At 36.0% G+C, this 20652-nt stretch overlaps 1 protein-coding gene across 3 annotated transcripts in view; it reads left to right on the forward strand.

The window, feature by feature from the left end:
- Nucleotides 1-20652, forward strand: part of LOC104589623 (myosin-9-like) — a 165229-nt gene that overhangs the window by 133441 nt on the left and 11136 nt on the right. For all 3 annotated transcript variants that reach the window (XM_019196369.2, XM_019196370.2, XM_019196371.2), the window contains one exon: nucleotides 2912-3144. In XM_019196369.2, coding sequence (XP_019051914.1) covers nucleotides 2912-3144 — 233 coding nt within the window. The remainder of the gene's footprint in view (nucleotides 1-2911; nucleotides 3145-20652) is intronic.

The raw sequence follows: 20652 nt of genomic DNA on the forward strand, positions 1-20652 counted from the left end.
AGATGCAAATCAGATTAGAAACAAGTAAAAAATCCAGGAGTAGCACTTTATGTTAGGTAACAAATTAAGACTAAAATAAAAATAGGAGTCTTAAAACAGACCTTGTACAAGTAATAGTGAAGTGAAATTATACAATTTAAAGTCTAAGTATGAAATGAACAATTGTGTAGGCTGAAATTCTGTATTCAAATCAGGTCTGAAATATGTAACATATAATTTGAGGCTTTGCAATTCTAAATTTGGCAAGAAAATTTTCAAAATGTGTGCAGAGTTTCCAAGGGACATTAGCAGAGAAAATAAAAAAAAATTAAAAACAAACTTGATCATAAAGCACTATAAACTAGTAAAAGGACAACAACTTCTGGACAAAGATGCAAACAGGTTATATAAATCCAAAAATTAAAAAGTACAAATAGGATACCATAGAAGATGCAAAACATCTGAACAGAAATTACCAAGTGAATATCTAAAATTACAACATTGTATAATTTTAGTAAGTGTGAAGCCTCTTTCCTCCCTCTTCTTCTGTTTGGCCAAAGAAGAAAGGTGGAGTCATGTGGAGAAGTAACCTGGACACTTCGGGAAGAGGGGAATGCAGGAATCTTCCTTGAAAGGAGGAATAATGAGGCCTTGAATGCATAGTTGTTGAAGATTAATTAGCTTTTTGATGTTTTTCTGAGTAGATGTTTTATGTTAGTTGTTAGATAGGAGGTGGGACCACAGTAGTTATGTGAGCCCAATTTTTATTATGTTTTTTGAGTGTTATATATGCTGTTTTATGTTTTGCCGCCCTATAAGGGCATAGTTATCTCTGTACTGTTCTATTATTTTAGTATAAATAATAAGTGAAGGGAGCGGCCAGATGATTGCTCTCTTTTCTTTCAACTTCTTTTCTTCTCTTCTTCTCCTTCTCTCTTCCTTCTCTCTTCAAGAAACTACTTTCTTTCATATTTTTTAATTCAGCAGATTTCTACTTAGTCATTAGAGTTACTCACTGGTTAAAGTCTCTAGAACTGTTTTCAGATTTCTCAGTGGATGACTTTTATTAGGAAGTAGCTGGAAGTAGTCAGCTCATCATCTTTAAAGCTCCACATTAGTATATCTTGTACCCAACCAACTGAGGGGTACATAAACTGAACTTTAATGGCAGTAGTATGGGGAATCCAGGCCCCTCAGGGGTAGGAGGCTTGTTCAGGAATGAGTTAGGTCAAGTGGTGGCAATTTTCTCAGGTCCAATTGGCATTGGAAATTCATTAGAGGCTGAAGTAATGGAAATTGTGGAAGGGGCAATCAAAGAAAAAGGAGTTTGATGAGCACAAGTGGATTATATGAGGGGATTCACAACTGGTGGTTAATTGGCCGCAAAATAAAGGGAACGATTTATGGATGTATAAAAATGAGATAAAGAAAATTAAATGGATAACTAGGGGTATGGATGTAATAATTCAATGGGTCCAAATAACAGCTAACAGCATGGCTGATGATTTGGCAAAAGAAGGGATTGGGAGAAATCAAATGTTTTGGGCCCAATGGTAATAATTTGGTATTGGAGATAATCTGTTTCATATTCAACTGTACTTGTACACATTTTTCTAGTCTTTAATTAATGAAAGTTACAGTTATTGATTAAAAAACAAATTGCTAAAAACAAGGAGCTGCAAAAAGGTACAAAATCTGAATAACAAAAGACTACTACAGACCGAGCAGGATCACATAAACCAAGCCTTAGGAGTATAATGACCCAAATTGATAAAAAAAATAAAAAGAAAGAAAGAAAAAAGTGTAACATAACCACCACTCTATCTCTTCCCACCACCCAACCTTTAAGAAGTTGCAATTGGCTAGCCCTAGAAATCAACCTACTAAGAACCACTGCCGCTAAAATGAATAGGAATAGGGTAATGGGGTCTCCTTATCTTAAAATTCTAATGATTTCAAAAAATCCACCACCAATCTATTCACAATCACCGAAAAAGTGACTTGTTTGCAAGCATCCTTTGATTAACTTTCACCACAATTCTCCAAAACCACAAATTTTCATACTGTTAATTAAGTACTCCCAATCCACAAGGTCATAAGCTTTCTCCAATTCCAATTTAATTGTTACTTACTTTTTCTTAGATCTTCTTTGGGCCTCTACACATTCATTTACAATAATAATTTGATCTACAATCTATTTTCTTGAATAGAAGCAACTTGGTAATGAGAGATAATTGAAGAAAGAACTTTCTTAAGCCTCAAAGGCAACACCTTAGCAATTATTTTATAAATGCTAGTAAATAATCTGATTGGCCCGAAATCCTTCGGATGATAGACTTTTTTGGTGCCAGGGTAATTAAGGTGGAATTCTTTCCTGGATTAATTATACCCCTCCTATGAAACTCTCTAAACACTCTAAGCAAATCCAACTTAATGATCTCTTAGCAATCCTGATAGAAGGCCATTATAAATCCCTTAATGATTGTTTATGGTGGGGAAGTTGGACTCATATGTCTTACCTCATAATTATGATGCATTGTTTCAACAAATTGAATGCCACTTTGCATCATAATATTGAATACCACTAAAATGTATTTTCTTATCTTCTTTTGCACTTTCCATTTTTCTAGGAACCTTTTTTTGTTACTGATGAAAAAGATATTAAGTCACAAATATAATCAATCATAACCATGAAAATATTTTAATTTATATCTATGACCTTCATCACTAGAACTAATATGATAGTAAAATAGGATCAATAGAAAGAGAAGAAAACAAAGTACCAAGAAGACGATGTAGTGGAATTCAGTGCACCTTATTTGTTAACTGTCTCTCTATAAACTATTAACTTATAGAGGTTACAATTAATAAAAATATAGATGTATAGCCCATGTTTTGAGACTAATAAAGAATATGATTTACTTTATCTCAGGATGATTCAATGCTTCTCAGATCAAATATCAGAGCTGAAAACGATTTTGCATACATCATCAAACTCAAGTTCGTCTTCAGAAAGCATTGATAGAGATGATCAGGTTGATGCTACTTCTGATGCCTCTGAATTCACTTTTCCAGCCTTGGGTCCTACTCCAGAAACCACATCTTCTTTAATTCCCAATACTCTCCACCTAATATTTCAGGATCTTTCAGCCGCAGAAAATTCAGGTCAGTCTAGTTATCATTAGTGTCACTCTTACTCAATACTTAGATTTTGGTGTATTTGCATGACAAGTGCATCAGAGTCTAAGTCCACGTGATCAAGGTCATAAGAAGATTCTCACTACTAATGGTGAGAAATATCCTACTTCATTAATTTCTTAAGTTTCTTTGTCACTTTCTCCTCATCATTCTGCGCCATTGATGTGAATTTTGTTCCCACATTTTCTGTCGGTCTTAACTATATTATGTTTTTCTTCTTGTGATGGTTGCATTGTGTAGGACCTGATGACTGGGAAAGTGATCGGGAGGGGGCATTCGATGACTTTTTCTGATGAATTTTCTATTTCAATTTGTTGTAGCAGATTTTCTTGTTCATTCTACCTTAGACACAAGCTCAATAAAAAGTAGGATCTCTAACACCATAGGCTATACTACCCATGCTCAAGTAATTTGTATTCAATTCCTAGTTTCTGATTGTTAATGGACAAATTCAATGATAATAAAATTATTTATATCTCATATATAGAACCTTCTTTTCAAGTTTTCTCATATGTCATTTCCTTTTAGTTCTTCAAAGTCCAATTCACCGTTTTACTTGTTTGAATCAAATCATAGGATTCAAACAAAAATCGCAAGATGTTTGAATGCTTTTCTGCAAAAAGTCTTATGATTTTGTTTGAATCCTACCATTTAATTCATAAATCTTTCGATTTATATAATTCTTACATGTGACTATGATTCAATTAAATCCAATTAAAAATTACATCTCTACTTTTTTTTTATATTTACTTTTGTTAAGGGAGACTTGTTTTGAAGCCCTTATTAGAAAATTATATATTTATGTTATTTAAGACCAGACATTGATTTTGTTTTACATCACATTATAGGCTAAATAGTCATTTTATGTAATTTTTTTACTTTCAAGTTAAATGTGATTTTATCATATCAGGCTTCTATTTTACAAGTGTTAAATTCTATTATTTTAGGTACATATATGGAAGATATGGATTAAAAATAGGTTATAATCATATTCTTTTTAATATTTACTCTTTTGGTATATTTATATTTAATTTTTCACAAGCTTGTAAAATATATAAATAATCTTACCATTTATGTTATGATTCTCAATTCAATTCGATTCAACTTTCTCTACAATTTACAATACGATTACAACTTTTGGAACATTGCTCATACCTAGCTATCCTTTCGGCCAAGAATCTTGAGATTGGGTTGTCAGAGTGTTCGATCCTCACTAATTCCTATAATATGCCATCCCACTTCAATTTAATTAACAAGGTATTGTTGTGCATCTTTTTCATTTTCATGTATTTGTGAAAATTTTACTTTCCATAATAAAATCATTTTGGCAATCTATTACATGTGTCTTTGTTGAAAGTGGAGTAGGATTTTGAATCTTTAAAATGCTTATGTGCATAGAACTATCAAAAAATGTTTATTCTACTAGAAAAGGAAAAACAAATCTAAAAACTTTAATAGGGAAATGTTTCATTTGTTCTATCTTATTTTGGTACTTTCTTTGTTCTCGAATTCTTTTTGTAATATCATGCAGACTTTGCAAGTCCATCATTGAAAGATATCCCCCCTCCTACATCAGTACCAGTGGAAGGTCCGCATCAAGAAGCGCCATCTGAATCCTTTTCTTCAGATTTCTGTCATCCTCTTCTATCCTTGGTAAGCCTTCATTGCTTAAAAGCATCTTCCTATGAGAATCAAACTATTTGTATTGTTTGTTTTTCTTGTTGTCTCTTTTATATTCTACTTTTATTCCTTCTTCAGCCAAATAGGTTTTCAGACAACTCTATGACAATATACTAATCCATGGCTGAATATTTTAGAAGAAAATGACTAATGAGTTGTTATTGAATTTCATAGTATTCAAATTATTTGAAAGGATTAATTGAAATTCTAATCAGGTTGTAATATGAATACTTTTCCCAATATAACACCAATTCATATTGATTAAGAAGAAAGGTCAACAAATTTTACTAGCAAAACCAATAACCATCCTCAGGATGGTTAGTACACTTACACATGCAAAGATCTTCCAAAAAACTAGATGATTGAACAAATTGGGCAGTTTAGATATCATTTCAATCCACACAATTGAATTTCTTCTTCACATGACAAATAAAAAGAAAAAAGGAGATAGGGAGATGGTATTCGGGAAAATCTGCAAATTAATAGGTTGGTCTATAGAGAGGGAATTTGATCAAAGAAAGAAAGGGGTTTTTAAAAAAACTTGCCCAATGGTGAATCTAAAAAATTTGTTCTCCATCTAAAAACCACTTTCAAAAAGAGATGCAAAGATAAAAGTTTGAAGAGTTGAATGATAAATAAAAGGTTCATGTGTATGTGGGTAAAAAAGATATGAAGTTAAATGAAATTAATTGACGAATCTTTTGTTTCAACAATGATTTTACCAATATACAAACTTGTTGCATAGGTAGTTCTATAATTATCAAATGGTTGTCGAAAATAGAGTTCACTAATGTTCCCCATTGAAGCACTCGTCATTCTTGAAATAGAGTTCATCTTATTCCATTCATCAATGTGGATGAATTCATATAAAAAATGACAAGGATGGTCTTTCTCATACAAAGAAGGTTCATATCTTCTTGGCGTGTATAAATGATGATCAAGTTCTGAAGATTCTTCAATCTTGTCATAAATACTCAATTGTAGACAACTACAAATGGTGCTTTTGTTTTATATATGTTGAGTTGGGCCTAGTTGTTTTTTATTCTTATTTTAAGCTATTTAGTTAGGAAGTTGTTGGGCTTTAGGCCCATTAGTTTATGTTTTTAAATTGTGACTGTTCAGCTACATTAGTAGTCACCCTACTAAGGTCATCCTTGTAATATCTCATCTTTTAAGTTAAGTATAAATATAATGAGGGGTTGGCGGCTAGGGTTAATTCAAGAATCCTGGTTGACTTCCTACTCTTTTCTCCCTCTCTTTTCTTCTCTACTACTGAAATCTTTATCTTCCTCCCCTTTTCCTTTCACAAGAAATTCAACTAAATCTACAATCAGTGATTTCTACTTGGTATCAGAGCAGGCCGAAGGTTCCTTGAGTTGTTTCCTCATGCAGCCCTAGATCGGCCGACTACATGGTGATTTAAGAGACTGATCGAAGCTCCTAGGTAAGCCCAGTTTTTGGATTTTTTGGTGGATTTGTGTGCCCTGTAGCTGGTCTAGGGTTTCTCATCAAAATCAGGAAAAACTGGAGAAAGGGGAAGAGTCATGTTTCTGTTGGACTCTTCAATTTTGACCTAGGAAGTGGTGCCCTAATTTTTTAGGGTTCCTTGGAGTTTTATGTAAGGGGCGGTTCAAGTCCTGCCTGATTTGGAGGCTTCTAGAGAGAGCGGTTGTCTCTTCTCTCTCTTCTCCCGTTCCACAGAAAAGGAATCTTTTGTGGGAAGACAATCTAGGACACCAGGAAGGTGTTGTTGGTTCCAAAAGTGTTTCGTTTGATCTTGTTACATATTTCAGTTATTTTCTTTACATTTTGAGAAGCATGGAGGGTCACGGAGTTGAAAATAAGCCCGGGAGTGAATAACCAATGGGATGAGGTGTTGGAGACCTTTTCAAGACTGAGACCATTACTTCAATTAGGTTGGATGGTGCAAATTACTTAGAATGGTCACAATCTGCAAAGATGGCCATTGGTGCTCGTGGGAAATTAGGGTATATCACTGGTGAGGAAGTGAAACCTGAAACTAGCAACTCCCAGTGGGTACAGGAGAATTATATGGTGATGACTTGGTTGTGTAATTCCATGTTGCCCCATGTAGGTAAAAATTTTTTATGGGCAAATACAGCTAAGGAAATATGGGATGGGATTGTAGAAGCCTATTCACAGAGGGAGAATGTTGCTAGGGCTTATCAGTTAAGAAATCAGATTATTTTTACAAGGCAGGGAGATAGACCTGTTGTAGCCTATTTTTCAGCCCTTAAAACCCTGTGGCAGGAGATTGACCATTTAGAGACATTTGCTTGGGAAACCACTAAGGATGCAGCTACCTATCAGAAACATCTAGAGAAGTATAGGGTATTTGAATTTCTTGTTGGCCTTAATCCTGAGTATGATATTGCAAGACAGCATATTCTTTCTAGGGACAGTGTTACCCTCTCCTAGGCATATACCTTTGTGTCAGGGAAGGAGAGCAGGAGAGATGTGATGATGAAAAATCCTGTTTCTGATCAGTCTTCCATGGTGAGTACTGTGAAACCTAAACAAAGTGGAGATCGGGGTGGTAGTGAAATCAAGAAGGAAGATAAAAGAGATTTGATCTGTGACTACTGTAAGAAGCCTAAACACACAAGAGATACTTGTTGGAAGCTTCACCCACATCTTGTGCTGACTAGACTGAAAAATAAGAAGGGAAATGCACACATGGCAGTTACTTGTGACATTTCGGCCCCTCCTACTACAACTGCTCTGAAGTCTGTTGTAGCTGCTGCAGTAAGTGCCAAACTTGAGAGGTATGGGCAACTTTTGAACCAGCGGAATACAGCCAGTTCCAATTCAGCAGCAAGCAGACAACAAGGTACAGGTGGCACTAGTGGAGTCCACTCTACTGCCTTTGCTCACACAGGTAGTTCACACGTCACTACAAATTATGTTTCTACTTCAGGTAAGGAGAGACCTCCTTGGATTATAGATTTTGGAGCCTCAGAGCACATGACCCATAGCTCTACTATTTTTTCTTCTTACCAGCTCTGTTCTGGCAGAGATAGGGTCTCCATAACTGATGGATCCCATGTTCCTATTGCTGGGAAGGGATCTATCAAGATTAAGGATTCTATTTCTCTACCTCAGTCATTCATGTTCCTAGATTTAGCACTAATTTGTTATTTGTTAGTAGTTTGATTAAGAACCTAAACTGTTCAGTATTTTTTCTCCTGGTCATTGTATTTTGCAGGATCTGGATTCAAAGAGGACGATTGGGAGTGGTCGTGAAGTGAATGGGATCTACCTCCTGGATGCTCTTCCTCCTCATCAGAGTCATCATGTCAGCAGGGATAGTGAGTCAGGGTCTGTGGGTCAAATTATGCTTTGGCATAATCGTTTGGGCCATTTTCCTTTTTCTTCTTTGAGTCTTTTGTTTCCAAAACTTTTTGAGTCTATTAGTTTGTCAAGTCTGGAGTATGAAGGTTGTCAACTTGGAAAGCATTGTAGACATTCATTTAAACCTAGTAATAAAAGGTGTTCTTCTTTTGTTGTTATTCATTCGGATGTGTGGGGACCTTACCATGTTCCTTTTATGGGAGGCTATCGATATTTTCTTTTATTTGTGGATGATTTTGTCACGATACTCTTGGATTAACCTGATGAGATCCCGTGATGAAGTACCATCCTTGGTGAGGCAATTTCATCAGATGGTGCTAACATAGTTTGGAACAAGAATAAAGGTGTTCAGATCAGACAATGCCAGGGAATATTTTGAAAAACACCTTGCTTCATATCTATTAGAATATGGTGTTGTGCATCAAAGCAGTTGTCGCTACAATCCACAGCAGAATGGTGTTGCAGAAAGGAAAAATAGACACATTGTTGAGATTGCAGGAAGCATGATGAGCACATCTACAGTTCCAGTTTGGTTTTGGGGTGATGTAGTTCTCACAGCAGTATATCTGATTAATAGGGTGCCTTCTCGTATACTTGGATTCAACACCCCATTCAGTCTCCTTTTTCCTGAGGAGGAGATGTTTCATATTCCTCTCAGGGTGTTTGGGTGTGTCTACTTTGCACATGTCCTTGGTCCTCACCGCTCAAAGCTTGACCCCAAGGCAAAGAAGTGTGTCTTCCTTTGATATACAAAAAATCAGAAAGGGTACTGCTATTATGATCCAGTCTCTGGGAGCCGGTATATTACCATGGATGTCACTTTTTTTTAATTCACATACTTCTTTTCAAATAATCCTTCTCAGGGGGAGTGTTTTGGGGAAGTGAGTTAGCAGTCTATTCCTCTCCCAGTTCCAGTCCCTATGTCTACTCCTGTGCTTGACCATCCTGTGTCACCTACCTTACTACCTCCTTTGTGTCTTGCTTCTCAGCATTACTTACGACAGAGACTTCACAAGGAGGTTGATTCCACTGCAGCAGAACTCACATCACTTCCTGTCGATTCCTTGGAGACTCCAGATTAGAATGACATGGATTCAGGTATTCCCCTTGGTCCCGCTACTGTTTCAGTTCCCATTGGTTCTACTAACCCTGTTACAGATAACCTTGATCTTCCTATTGCTCTTAGAAAAGGGAAGAGAAAATGTATTGCTCATTGTATTTCACAGTGTTTTTCTTTCCTCCCTTGACTCAGTGTCTATACCAAAGGGTGTTAGTGAGGCTCTCTCCAAACCTAAGTGGAAGACAGCCATGCAGGAAGAGATGGCAGCTTTGATTAAGAATCAAACATGGGACATTGTGGATCTACCAGAAGGCAAAGAGACAGTTGGATGCAGATGGGTTTACACGGTAAAATATAAGGCAGATGGAAGTATAGAAAGGTACAAGGCAAGACTTGTTGCAAAAGGGTACACATAGACCTATGGTGTTGATTACTTAGAGACCTTTGCACCGGTTGCAAAGATGACCTCTGTTCGGATACTTCTTTCTCTTGTTGCCTCATACTCTTGACCCTTGCTTCAACTTGATGTGAAGAATGCTTTCCTAAATGGGGATCTGCAAGAGGAAGTGTATATGAATCTTCCTGCTGGCTTTTACAGTGATACTGAAAATGGAAAGGTATGCAGGCTTAAGAAGTCACTTTATAGCTTGAAACAATCTCCCAGAGCATGGTTTGACATATTCAAAAAGGCCTTGATTGCTTTTGGATACACTCAAACTCAATCTGATCATACCTTGTTTGTGAAGAGAAGGGGATTTTTGGTGTCAGTCCTAATTGTTTATGTGGATGATATTGTTGTCACAAGGAATGACCTAAGTGAGATTGATTGTTTGAAAAGGAATCTACATAAAGAATTTGAAATTAAGGATCTTGGAGAACTGAGATACTTCCTAGGCATTGAAGTTGCAAGATCAAAACATGGAATTTTTCTCTCTCAAAGGAAGTATGTCTTGGATCTTCTTCAAGAGACAGGGAAGCTTGGAACGAAGGCAATCAGTACCCCTATTAATCAGAACCATAGAACCAATGCATCAGAAGGTGAACCAGTAAAGGACATTGGGAAATATCAGAGACTTGTGGGTCGGCTGCTATACTTGTGTATGACAAGACCAGACATTTCCTATGCAGTAAGTGTGGTAAGTCAATACATGCATGCTCCACGAGTCCAGCATTGGGAGGCAGTTGACAGGATTCTTGCTTATCTGAAGGGACACCCGGGCAGAGGCATATTGTTTAATGATCATGGACAGTTGAAACTAGAGGCTTATACAGATGCAGATTGGGCAGGATGCCTTGATGACAGGAGATCAACTTCAGGAGTGTGCACCCTTGTTGGGGGTAACCTTGTCTCGTGGAAGAGTAAGAAACAAACAGTGGTGGCAAGATCAAGTGTTGAAGCTGAATACAGGGCCATGGCACATGGAGTTTCAGAACTTCTCTGGATCCGTTCCCTATTAGAAGAAATTGGTGTACAGGCAGAAGAACCTATGATGTTATACTATGATAACCAGGCAGCAATTAACATTGCCCATAACCCAGTCCAGCATGACCGAACTAAGCACATTGAAGTGGATAGACATTTTATCAGAGAAAGAGTAACTTTTGGAGAAGTTTGTCTTCCATACATTGCTTCTGATCTGCAGCTCGCGGATGTTCTCACAAAAGGTGTTGCAAAGAACAAGCTGGAGCATGATATACGCAAGTTGGGAATGTGTGACATTTACTCCCAACTTGAGGGGGAGTGTTGAGTTGGGCCTAGTTGTTTTTTATTCTTATTTTAAGCTATTTAGTTAGGAAGTTGTTGGGCTTTAGGCCCATTAGTTTATGTTTTTAAGTTGTGACTGTTCAGCTACATTAGTAGCCACCCTACTAAGGGCATCCTTGTAATATCTCATCCTTTAAGTTAAGTATAAATATAATGAGGGGTTGGCGGCTAGGGTTAATTCAAGAATCTTGGTTGACTTTCTACTCTTTTCTCCCTCTCTTTTCTTCTCTACTACTGAAATCTTTATCTTCCTCCCCTTTTCCTTTCACAAGAAATTCAACTAAATCTACAGTCAGTGATTTCTACTATATATAACTCTATATAATCTTCTAGTGTCTTTTTTCATAATTTAGTTGGTGTTAGTTCATTTTGAATCATTAGAGATATTTCTTATGCGTCCAAAGACAAAGAAAACCGCATGTCTCTTCCATTGCCAAATAGGAACTCTAGATTGTTAGACTATATCTAATTTATGCTTTTATTGAGCTTTACTTTCCTTAAGAAAGTGCAATAAATAGAAAACATTGCATATGTTCTTCAATTAAGTTTATAAAGAACTGACATAACCAACTTATAAGAGTCATTTAGCTCGGCTAGTCCTAGTTTACATCCTCCCCCTCCACTCCACTCTTTCACATGTGAATTAGGTTATGGTAAAAATGCCAACAAGTTTCATCAGTACTCTTGGTTACTTAATATTATTAAGAAGAAATTGAGACCACATGGAATATTCCTTAGACCATACAAAGAGAAGAAAAATGAATCTAAATGCTTATAAATGGTAGTGAAGGTGAATCAACAAAAAGATCCTACTAGCTAACTTCCAACAAATACTAAAGAAATAAGAAAAACTACTTGTTGTTTTTGGAAAATAAAATCAAGTAAAAAACAATATGTAAAAAAAAATAAACAAGAGAAGTTTAGAACAGCAAGGGGAAGAAGAGAAGTAGACGTTAATAAAAGACTAGTAGTTTGTAGGGTGGGATCTAATTAGATCCCTACTATTATTTATATTTTTTGATAATTAAATGTAAAATTACATGTATGTTCCTCATAACATACAAGAACATAAGGCCCAATAAGCAAGAACTAGGGGCCCGAATAAGAAAGGACTATAACAACTTAAAAATCAGACCCATAAACAAATAAAACAACTATAATCCAAGCTTGTCAACATTACCCCTCAAGTTGGGAATAGATGTCCACCATTCCCAACTTTCCAAGAGCACTTTGTAGCTTAACTATGTGCTATAGATCTATACTCAGCCTTTGCACTATAAGGAGCAACAACAAATTGCTTCTTTCTCTTTCAAGAAGCTAAGTTACTACCAATAAGATTACACAAACGAAATGTTGACCTCCTACCATAAATAGAACTAGCCCAATCTACATTAGTAAACACTTCAATCCTTATCTTACCATGCTTGGTCTCCAAGTTTTCTAAAACCTTATACTGCTGCCAAATGTGTTGTATGGGGTTCTTGCATATATTGGCTTACCACACTGACAAAGTAGGCAATATCTAGTCAATAATACATAATTATAAGATTCTCCAAACCAATTTCTGATACATACATCAATTAGTGAGCAACTCTCACTCAATACACTAGTCCTATGATTAAGATCAATAGGAATATCTACTGGCTTCACCCCTACCTTCATGTGTCCCCAAACAGATCCAGAAGATGCTTTCACTAAGAAATATAAATACCATTCCTAGATTAAGCCACCTCAATCCAAGTCAACCTCAAACTCTGTGCTCAAAAACCTCTTAAGCTATGCAATCTCCTCATCATTACTAGTCAAAACAATGCCATCAACATAAACAATCAAAACTATTATGTGTTGCCCTGTTCTCTTCACAAAGTGTGATCACACCATTGAGTATAACCAACCTTCAAAAAGGGAACTCGGGCTACATCAAATCACATCCACATAGACTATTTAAGCTCATATAAAGCCTTCTTGAGCTTACAAATACTCCCCCTAGCTGGTGACTATAAAGCCAAGTGGTATATCCATCTATACTTATACTTTCTCATGAAGATCATCATGAATAAGGAATGCAATTTATATTTCTAATTGATAGAAAGGCTAAGAATAATGGGCCACAAGAGATAAGAGTACATTATCTTAGAAATAGGTTAAAAAGTTCCCTCATAGTCAATCCCATAGGATTGGGTATAGATTTTATCTCCAAGCATTGTCTTGTACCTTTCTATGGTGCCATATGCCTTGTGCTTCACTATGAACACCCAAGTACAATCAACAGGTGTTTTCCCCCTTTGGCAATTGAACAATGTTCCATGTCTCATTTTTTAGAAAGGCCTCAATCTCTGCCTGTATAGCTGCTCTCCACTTAGGTTTGATCTATTGCTTTAGCTACATTCCTTTTGCTGAAAACAGATGCAACAAATGCAAGAAAAGACTTATATGTAGTGGACAAATGATCATAAGAAATATGATAAGTAGTACTATGAGCAATAGTATGATGGCGCTTATCCTTGCAAAAGCCATTAGTAAGATCAAGGTCAGAAGGACTAACATGTAACTGAGGAGGTTCTAGGTTAGAACTAGTATGTACCTCAGAAATGGCAGGAGGATCAGAGCTCAGAAGAAATGTGATTAATAGGATGCTTGAACTTGCATTTTCAAAGGAAGTTAAAGTTATATTCATCCTTTGTTGTTAGACCAGCAACTCGCAAGTAGAAGAGAAAATAGAGGGCTCAGGAACAGAAGAAGGAAGAGAAATAGCACGCTTAGAGATGGTAAATGTGTGGTCTCCCCCTATGTAGATCACCAAAAAATAATGGAGTAGACTCAAAAAAAATAATGCAACATCCTTGGAAACAATTAAACCTCCTAGTAATAGGTTAAAAGAAGCAATACCCCTTTTTATCAGATCCAGAACTCAAATATACACATCTATTGGATTTAGGGTCAAACTTAGATTGGTGAGGGTCAAGAAAATGGACAAAATAACTGTAGAGATAAAAAGAGTTAGAGTTACCCGAGAAGGATATTTTTGTATTTTTACATTTGTTGTACTCCTGTTTCTTATGTATACTACTGTTTTGTATACTAAGGAAAGTTTGGTCTTTTCCCTTCTTTTAATATAAATATCTCTTCCTTGGGTGTCGAGTCTCACTTTTGACACACCCACAAATCTGCTATCCTTTCTCTCTGTTACTGTTTCAGATCTGTCTCTGACATGGTACCAGAGTAGGTCATTAATTGATCTGCTGAGTTGCCTTTTGCTCTCTGCTTTACTTGGCATCTAAGGGTCGTCCTATCATCACTTGGGAACCCCTTTTTATGCCCCTGAATATCTCTTCTTAAGGCTGTTTCGATCAGTCATGGACAGACCTGAAACCTCGGAGTTTGTGCCACCAAGTTTATTCTTTTCCTTAGACCTGTGTACTTGGAGACATCAGAAGAGTCCTTGTGTTCTCTTTCAGCCTGGTTGGATTCAGATTGGTTAAGAAGGGTTTTGATCCCTCTCTTGGTTTGGGCACTCTAGTGAAAGGTACTCCATTCTCTTTCTCTCTGTTTTGAATCCTGATATTGTTTCCGAAAATCAGCACTGTTGTTTCACTATTAATGGCTTCAGAAAGAATGGATGTCCTTCCAATCAAATTTAATGGATTGAACCATGCCTTGTGGAAGTTCAACTTTTAGTTTCATGTTGAAGCTAAAGGTCTTTGGGGGTATTTAGATGGAACTGCACCCAAACCTGATGACTCAGACATTAAAGCCCTAAACCAATGGAAGATTGACAATGCAAATACTGCATCATGGATTCTCGAATCTGTTGAAGTTGACATGGCCATCCCTATGAGAGGATACCGAACTGCTTATGAGATGTATCAGTACCTTGAGAAGGTATATCCACAATTAAACCTCTCTAGACAATATCAGATAGAAGTCAGCATATTTTCATACCATTAAGGGGAGAGAAAAGTTCAAGAATACTATGCTGGATTCATTAACCTTTGGACTGAGTTCGAATTAGTACACATGGGTAAAAATCCTTTAGATTGTTGTGTGAAGTTCATGAAGGCTCACTTTGATAGAAGAAAAATTATGCATTTCTTAATGCATCTTAGACCTGATTTTGAAGCTATTAGGTCTGATATTCTCACCTGAGAGACTCTTCCAGACCTAGATACTATTACTTGGGAAGATATTGAGAGAAGAAACCAGGTTAGTTACAAAAAATACTATTGATGGCAGGAAGGATCCTAACAAAGATGTTTTTCTTGCAATACTATTGTTCCTGAATCCAGTGCTATGAGTGCATAGAATTTGGACATGTTGTTCACACTGCGAGAAGAACGCATGTGCTTAATGCAAGCAACAGGGTCGTATCATTATAGAATGCCCTACTTGACCACCAAAAGGCAGTGGGTCTAATCAAAAGAAAGGGTCTTATAAAGCCTATCAGACTTTCAGAGAGACTTCAAATGCCTCATCCTCTATTACTTCGGTGGCATCACAGAATGATAATTCCAATGGTATGTCTAAAGAAAGGATTTGGCAGCTTATGTCCTCAACTATCTCTTCCGTCTTCTCTTCTATTGGTTTATTTGGTAAGTCTCCTACCTTCTTCCCTTCATCAAACCACCTTTGGATCATAGATTCTAGTGCCTCTAACCACATGACAGGGCCCTCCTTTGGTCAGTCTCCTAAACCCCATCTCTCTAATGGACATATTGTCACTACAAATGGTGAAAAATTAGATATACTTGTTTGTGGTGACTTACACTTATCTACTTCTAAGTCCTCTTACTTTCACCTACCCAAGACCTTATTTATACCCAAATTAACCACCAATTTGATTTCTATTGCCCAACTTGTAGAAGATGGTAACACTCCTTTATTTTCCTCTAATGGTTGTTTGATATAGGAGCAACAAACTGGGGAGGTGAAGGGGAAGAGGCTTAGTCTGGGTTGACTATTTGCTTTGGAGTTTGAGAAGAAAGTTGATTTTGTTTCTACTTCCTGTTTACTTTCTACTATTTCTGATTTTCAATTCTTTAGTTGTAACAATGACTGGAACTTAGGGCATAGACGCCTTGGTCACCCATTTCCTAAGAAACTTGATTATTTGTTTGCTTCTGGTAGTTTACAAATTTCTACTGCTTCACTTAAAATGTTAATAAATCATGCACTACTTATTTGAGAAAAAGTCATATTTTACCATTTCTTTCTTATTCGAGTTTGCAACAGTTCACTTTTATTTGATACATAGTGATGTTTGGTCGTCTCCAGTTACTTCCAGATTAGGATACAAGTACTTTGCGACTTTTATTGATGATTGCACTTGTTTTACGTGTATTTATTTTCTTTGCAAGAAATCCGAAGTTTACCCTACATTAAAACTATTTCATGCTTATGTTGCTACCCAGTTTTAGGGCAAGACATGTGTCCTGTGGTTAAATTCGGGGGAGAGTACTTTGATGGGGATTTTCAAACCTACTTGAAACAACAGGGGATTCAGTCCCAAAAATCCTGTCCTAGAACCCATCAACAAAATGGAATAGCATAAAGAAAGAATAGACACATATTGAGTGTGGTTAGAACCCTCTTGCAAGACTCATGTTCCCTCTTGGTTTTGGGTGGAGGCGGCCAGCACTGCTATGTTTCTTACAAACTCTCTTCCATCATCTGTCATGAATAACACTTCTCCTTTTCAGTCCCTTTTTCACAAACCACCAAACCTATCAATACTTGTTTTTGGTTGTGTTTGTTTTGTTCATCTTCCACCCCATGAATGCGCCAAGCTAACTATACAGGCAGCTTTGTATGCTTTTGTGGGTTACAGCCCTGATCATAAGGGATTTATTTGTTATGATCCAGAAGCTTGCCACATTCGGATTTCTCATAAAGTTATCTTTCTTGAGCATGCATCGTTCTTTGAGCATATTATTAAACTTCCTGCCCCTTCTATCTCTTTATTTCACAACTTTGTTTCTACAGATTCCTCAAGTACATCCATGGTTTCAAATGTCGCGACATTTCGCTAATGTTTCCCGACATATGTCGATGTCAAGGCTCACCAACATGAAAATGGATGGAAATATAAAAATAACATTATTTCGGTCAACATTTCCTATATTTCGGAAATGCCGACCAAATCGATCCAAATAACAAAAATAAAGATAGTTTTTCCTATTATGTCAACGGGATGTCGACTAATATACATTAATAATATAATATATTAGTACATTATATTAATATAATGCAGTATACTAATATAAATTATTCCATTAATAATTTCTATTTAATATTTCAAATAAAATATTTATAAAAAAGAATTAACAAAAAATAAAAACAAAAGAATAGATTAATTACTTTATAATATAAAACATAAAATATTTTTTCAAGTAATAAAATATTAACTAGTTATTATTTTTAAAATATTTATTAAAATCAGAAAATGTTTATTAAATTTTATAACAAATCATATTCTACATTTAATATAAAAAAATCAGAATAAATTTATTAAATTTTACACTAAATCACGATTATTATAATTTAGTATTAAAAATCATAATAAATTCATTAAGTTCTATAAGAAATCAGAATATATCATAACCTTAATACTACCAAAAGGAGAATCAGTTTATTAAATTTATAAATAAAACATAATGCATTATAACTTTAATATTTAAAAAATCAGAATAAATGTATTTCTATTTACTAGTGTGAAATAAATATATTACAATTTATAATAAATCAGAATTAAAAATAAGAAAATAAAATATCGGATAGCCTTGTAAAAACATCAAAATGCATAATAAATCAGTAAATCGTCATTTACTAATTTGTTATTGATCTTAGTTTCTTAGCTTTATATAATGGTTGGGAACAAGATAATAGTCTAGAAATATGTATTAATGCTTCTTTTATCATTTTACAAAATATCATTGCATATTTCCACATATTTTATAATATTTCCACAATGTCTCTAATTTTTACAATATTTCCCCTCGACATTTCTGACACTTCCGACATATGTCCTATATTTTGGTAAGCGACATTTCCATCGACATCACCCTTGCAGCAACTCCAGACTTACTTCAGAAAATAACGATCTACATCAGCACCTATCCTCCTTTCCTCTCCACCACTAGATGCTGATCTGGTTACTCCAACTATTCAAGTAAGTTCATCTGACCCTCCACCTAAACCCACTGCACCCACTTAGCATCGTTCTACTAGAATTTCTCATCCTCCTGACCGCTATGGTTATTCCCCATATAATAGCTCCTTTTCTGCTATTTTATCCACCACAGATATCCCAAAGACTTATCAACAGGATGTAGGAGTTCCACATTAGAAAGATGCCATGGTTTGAGATTCAAGCCCTTCTTGAGAATGACACCTAGGATCTAGTTGAAGCTCCTCCTGAAGCCTTTCTCATTGGTAGCCGCTGGGTTTACTTTGTGAAGTTGAACTCAAATGGGAATCTAGATAGGTACAAGGCTAGACTTGTTGCTTAGGGCTATAAACGGGAGTATGGGATAGATTATGAGGAGACCTTTGCTCCTATAGCAAAATGACTATCGTCAAACTTCTATCCATCTTTATAGCTAAAAACTAAACAATTCATCAAATGGATGTGAAAAATGCATTCCTACATGGGGAATTGAAGGAAATTGTTTACATGAAACCTCCTCCTGGATATTGTAGAGACCCACATCTTATTTGTCGTCTCAAGAAGTCTTTGTATGACCTAAAACAAGCACCTAGGGCCTAGTTTAAAAGATTCCAATTTGTCATCATTGATACTAGATTTGTCCAAAGCTCCTTAGATTATTCTCTTTTTACCCTACATCGAAATCAAGGTATGATAATTCTTTTCCTCTATGTTGATGATATAATCATTATAGGAAATGATTTAGGAGTGGCTGATTTGAAATGACTTCTTAGTGAATCCTTTAAGATGAAGGATTTGGGTCCCTTAACCTACTTTTTGGGACTAGGGGTAAATCGTAATTCCCATGGTTATTTTGTTAACCAACATAAATATGCAATGGACCTTGTTAGAATGGCTAACCTCAGTGACTCCAAGACTGTTGATACTCCCTTGGAGATTAATCTGAAACTCAGTAAGGATAATGGTTCTCCTCTTGAGGATCCTACTCTCTATCGACAGTTGGTGGGTAGTCTAATATATCTCACTATGAATCTGCCAAACATATCTTATGCAGTCCAAATTGTGAGCCAGTTTGTGTCGTCTCCGTGACAACCACATTTGTCTGTAGTTCACCAAATCATTAGATATTTGCGGGAGCTTTATCTCACGGCATGTTCTTCTCCTATGAAAATGTTGATTGGGCTAGTTTCCCAGACACTCGACGATCCACTATGGGCCGGTATGTCTTCTTGGGCAACTCTCTCATTTCCTGAAAATGTAAGAAACGACCCACAATATCAAAGTCTTTCACTGAAGCTGAATACCGAGCTATGTCATCAGTATGTAGTGAAATTACATGGCTTCATGCTCTTCTACATGAGCCACCACCTTCTGTTCCCCTCTTTGCAGATAATGTCAGTGCAATCAAAATCGCATCCAACCCTATCTTCCATGAGCCACAAAGCACATCAAAGTTGATTGCCACTTCATTCGCGATCTTCTCCATGCCTTTAAAAGATTCCATGGCACTATTTCTCTTCCCCACATGTCCTTTGGCCTCCAACTTGTTGATCTATTGGCGAAGGCAATGACTCGTGTACAACATTTATTTCTCATGGACAAACTTATGCTTATTCCAATGCATTAGTTTGAGGGGGAGTGTAGAGATAAAAAGAGTTGGAGTTAGCCGAGAAGGCTATTTTTGTATTTTTACATTTGTTGTACTCTAGTTTCTTATGTATACTACTATTTTGTATAATAATTACAACTTGGTGCTTTTCCGTTTTATTATATAAATATCTCTTCCTTGGATGTCGAGTCCCACTTTTGACACTCCCACAAATCTGCTATCCTTTCTCTCTGTTACTGCTTCAGATCTGTCTCTGACAATAACTGCAACCAAAGACACAAAGTGGAATGGAAACACATCATCCCTAGAATGGAGAATGCTAAACGGAGTTTCAAAATGAAGAACATGAGAAGGAACTCTATTAATAACACAGATAGTAGTATGGACAAAATCATCCCAAAAACGAAGAGGAAGATGATGGCCAAGTATAATTTTCCCTAGAAACCTCAAGAATATGTTTGTTCTTGTGCTCTACAATTCCATTTTCTGTGGAGTGTAGGCATAATAACTCTAATAGAAAATGTCATAAGAATTCAATTAAGGAGGATTGTTTTTCTTTTCAAAATACTCTTTAGTATTGTCAAATTAGAACACCTTGACCCTAATACCAAATTAGGTAAAGACCATTTTGATGAATTGTTGTACCAAATGAGGAACATTATCCTTGGTACACATCAAGTATGTCCAAGAGTGAGAAAAATCATCCACAAAAAGCAAGAAATAATGGTATCCACCTATTCAAATAACATGGTATGGTTCCCACACATCAATATGAACAAGATCAAAAGGAGAATTGCCTCTGTTATTTCTTGAAATATAAGTGTTTC

The sequence above is a fragment of the Nelumbo nucifera genome, chromosome 3 (genome assembly GCF_055504915.1).
Source record: "Nelumbo nucifera cultivar China Antique chromosome 3, China Antique-T2T, whole genome shotgun sequence".
Classification (NCBI taxonomy): Eukaryota; Viridiplantae; Streptophyta; class Magnoliopsida; order Proteales; family Nelumbonaceae; genus Nelumbo; species Nelumbo nucifera.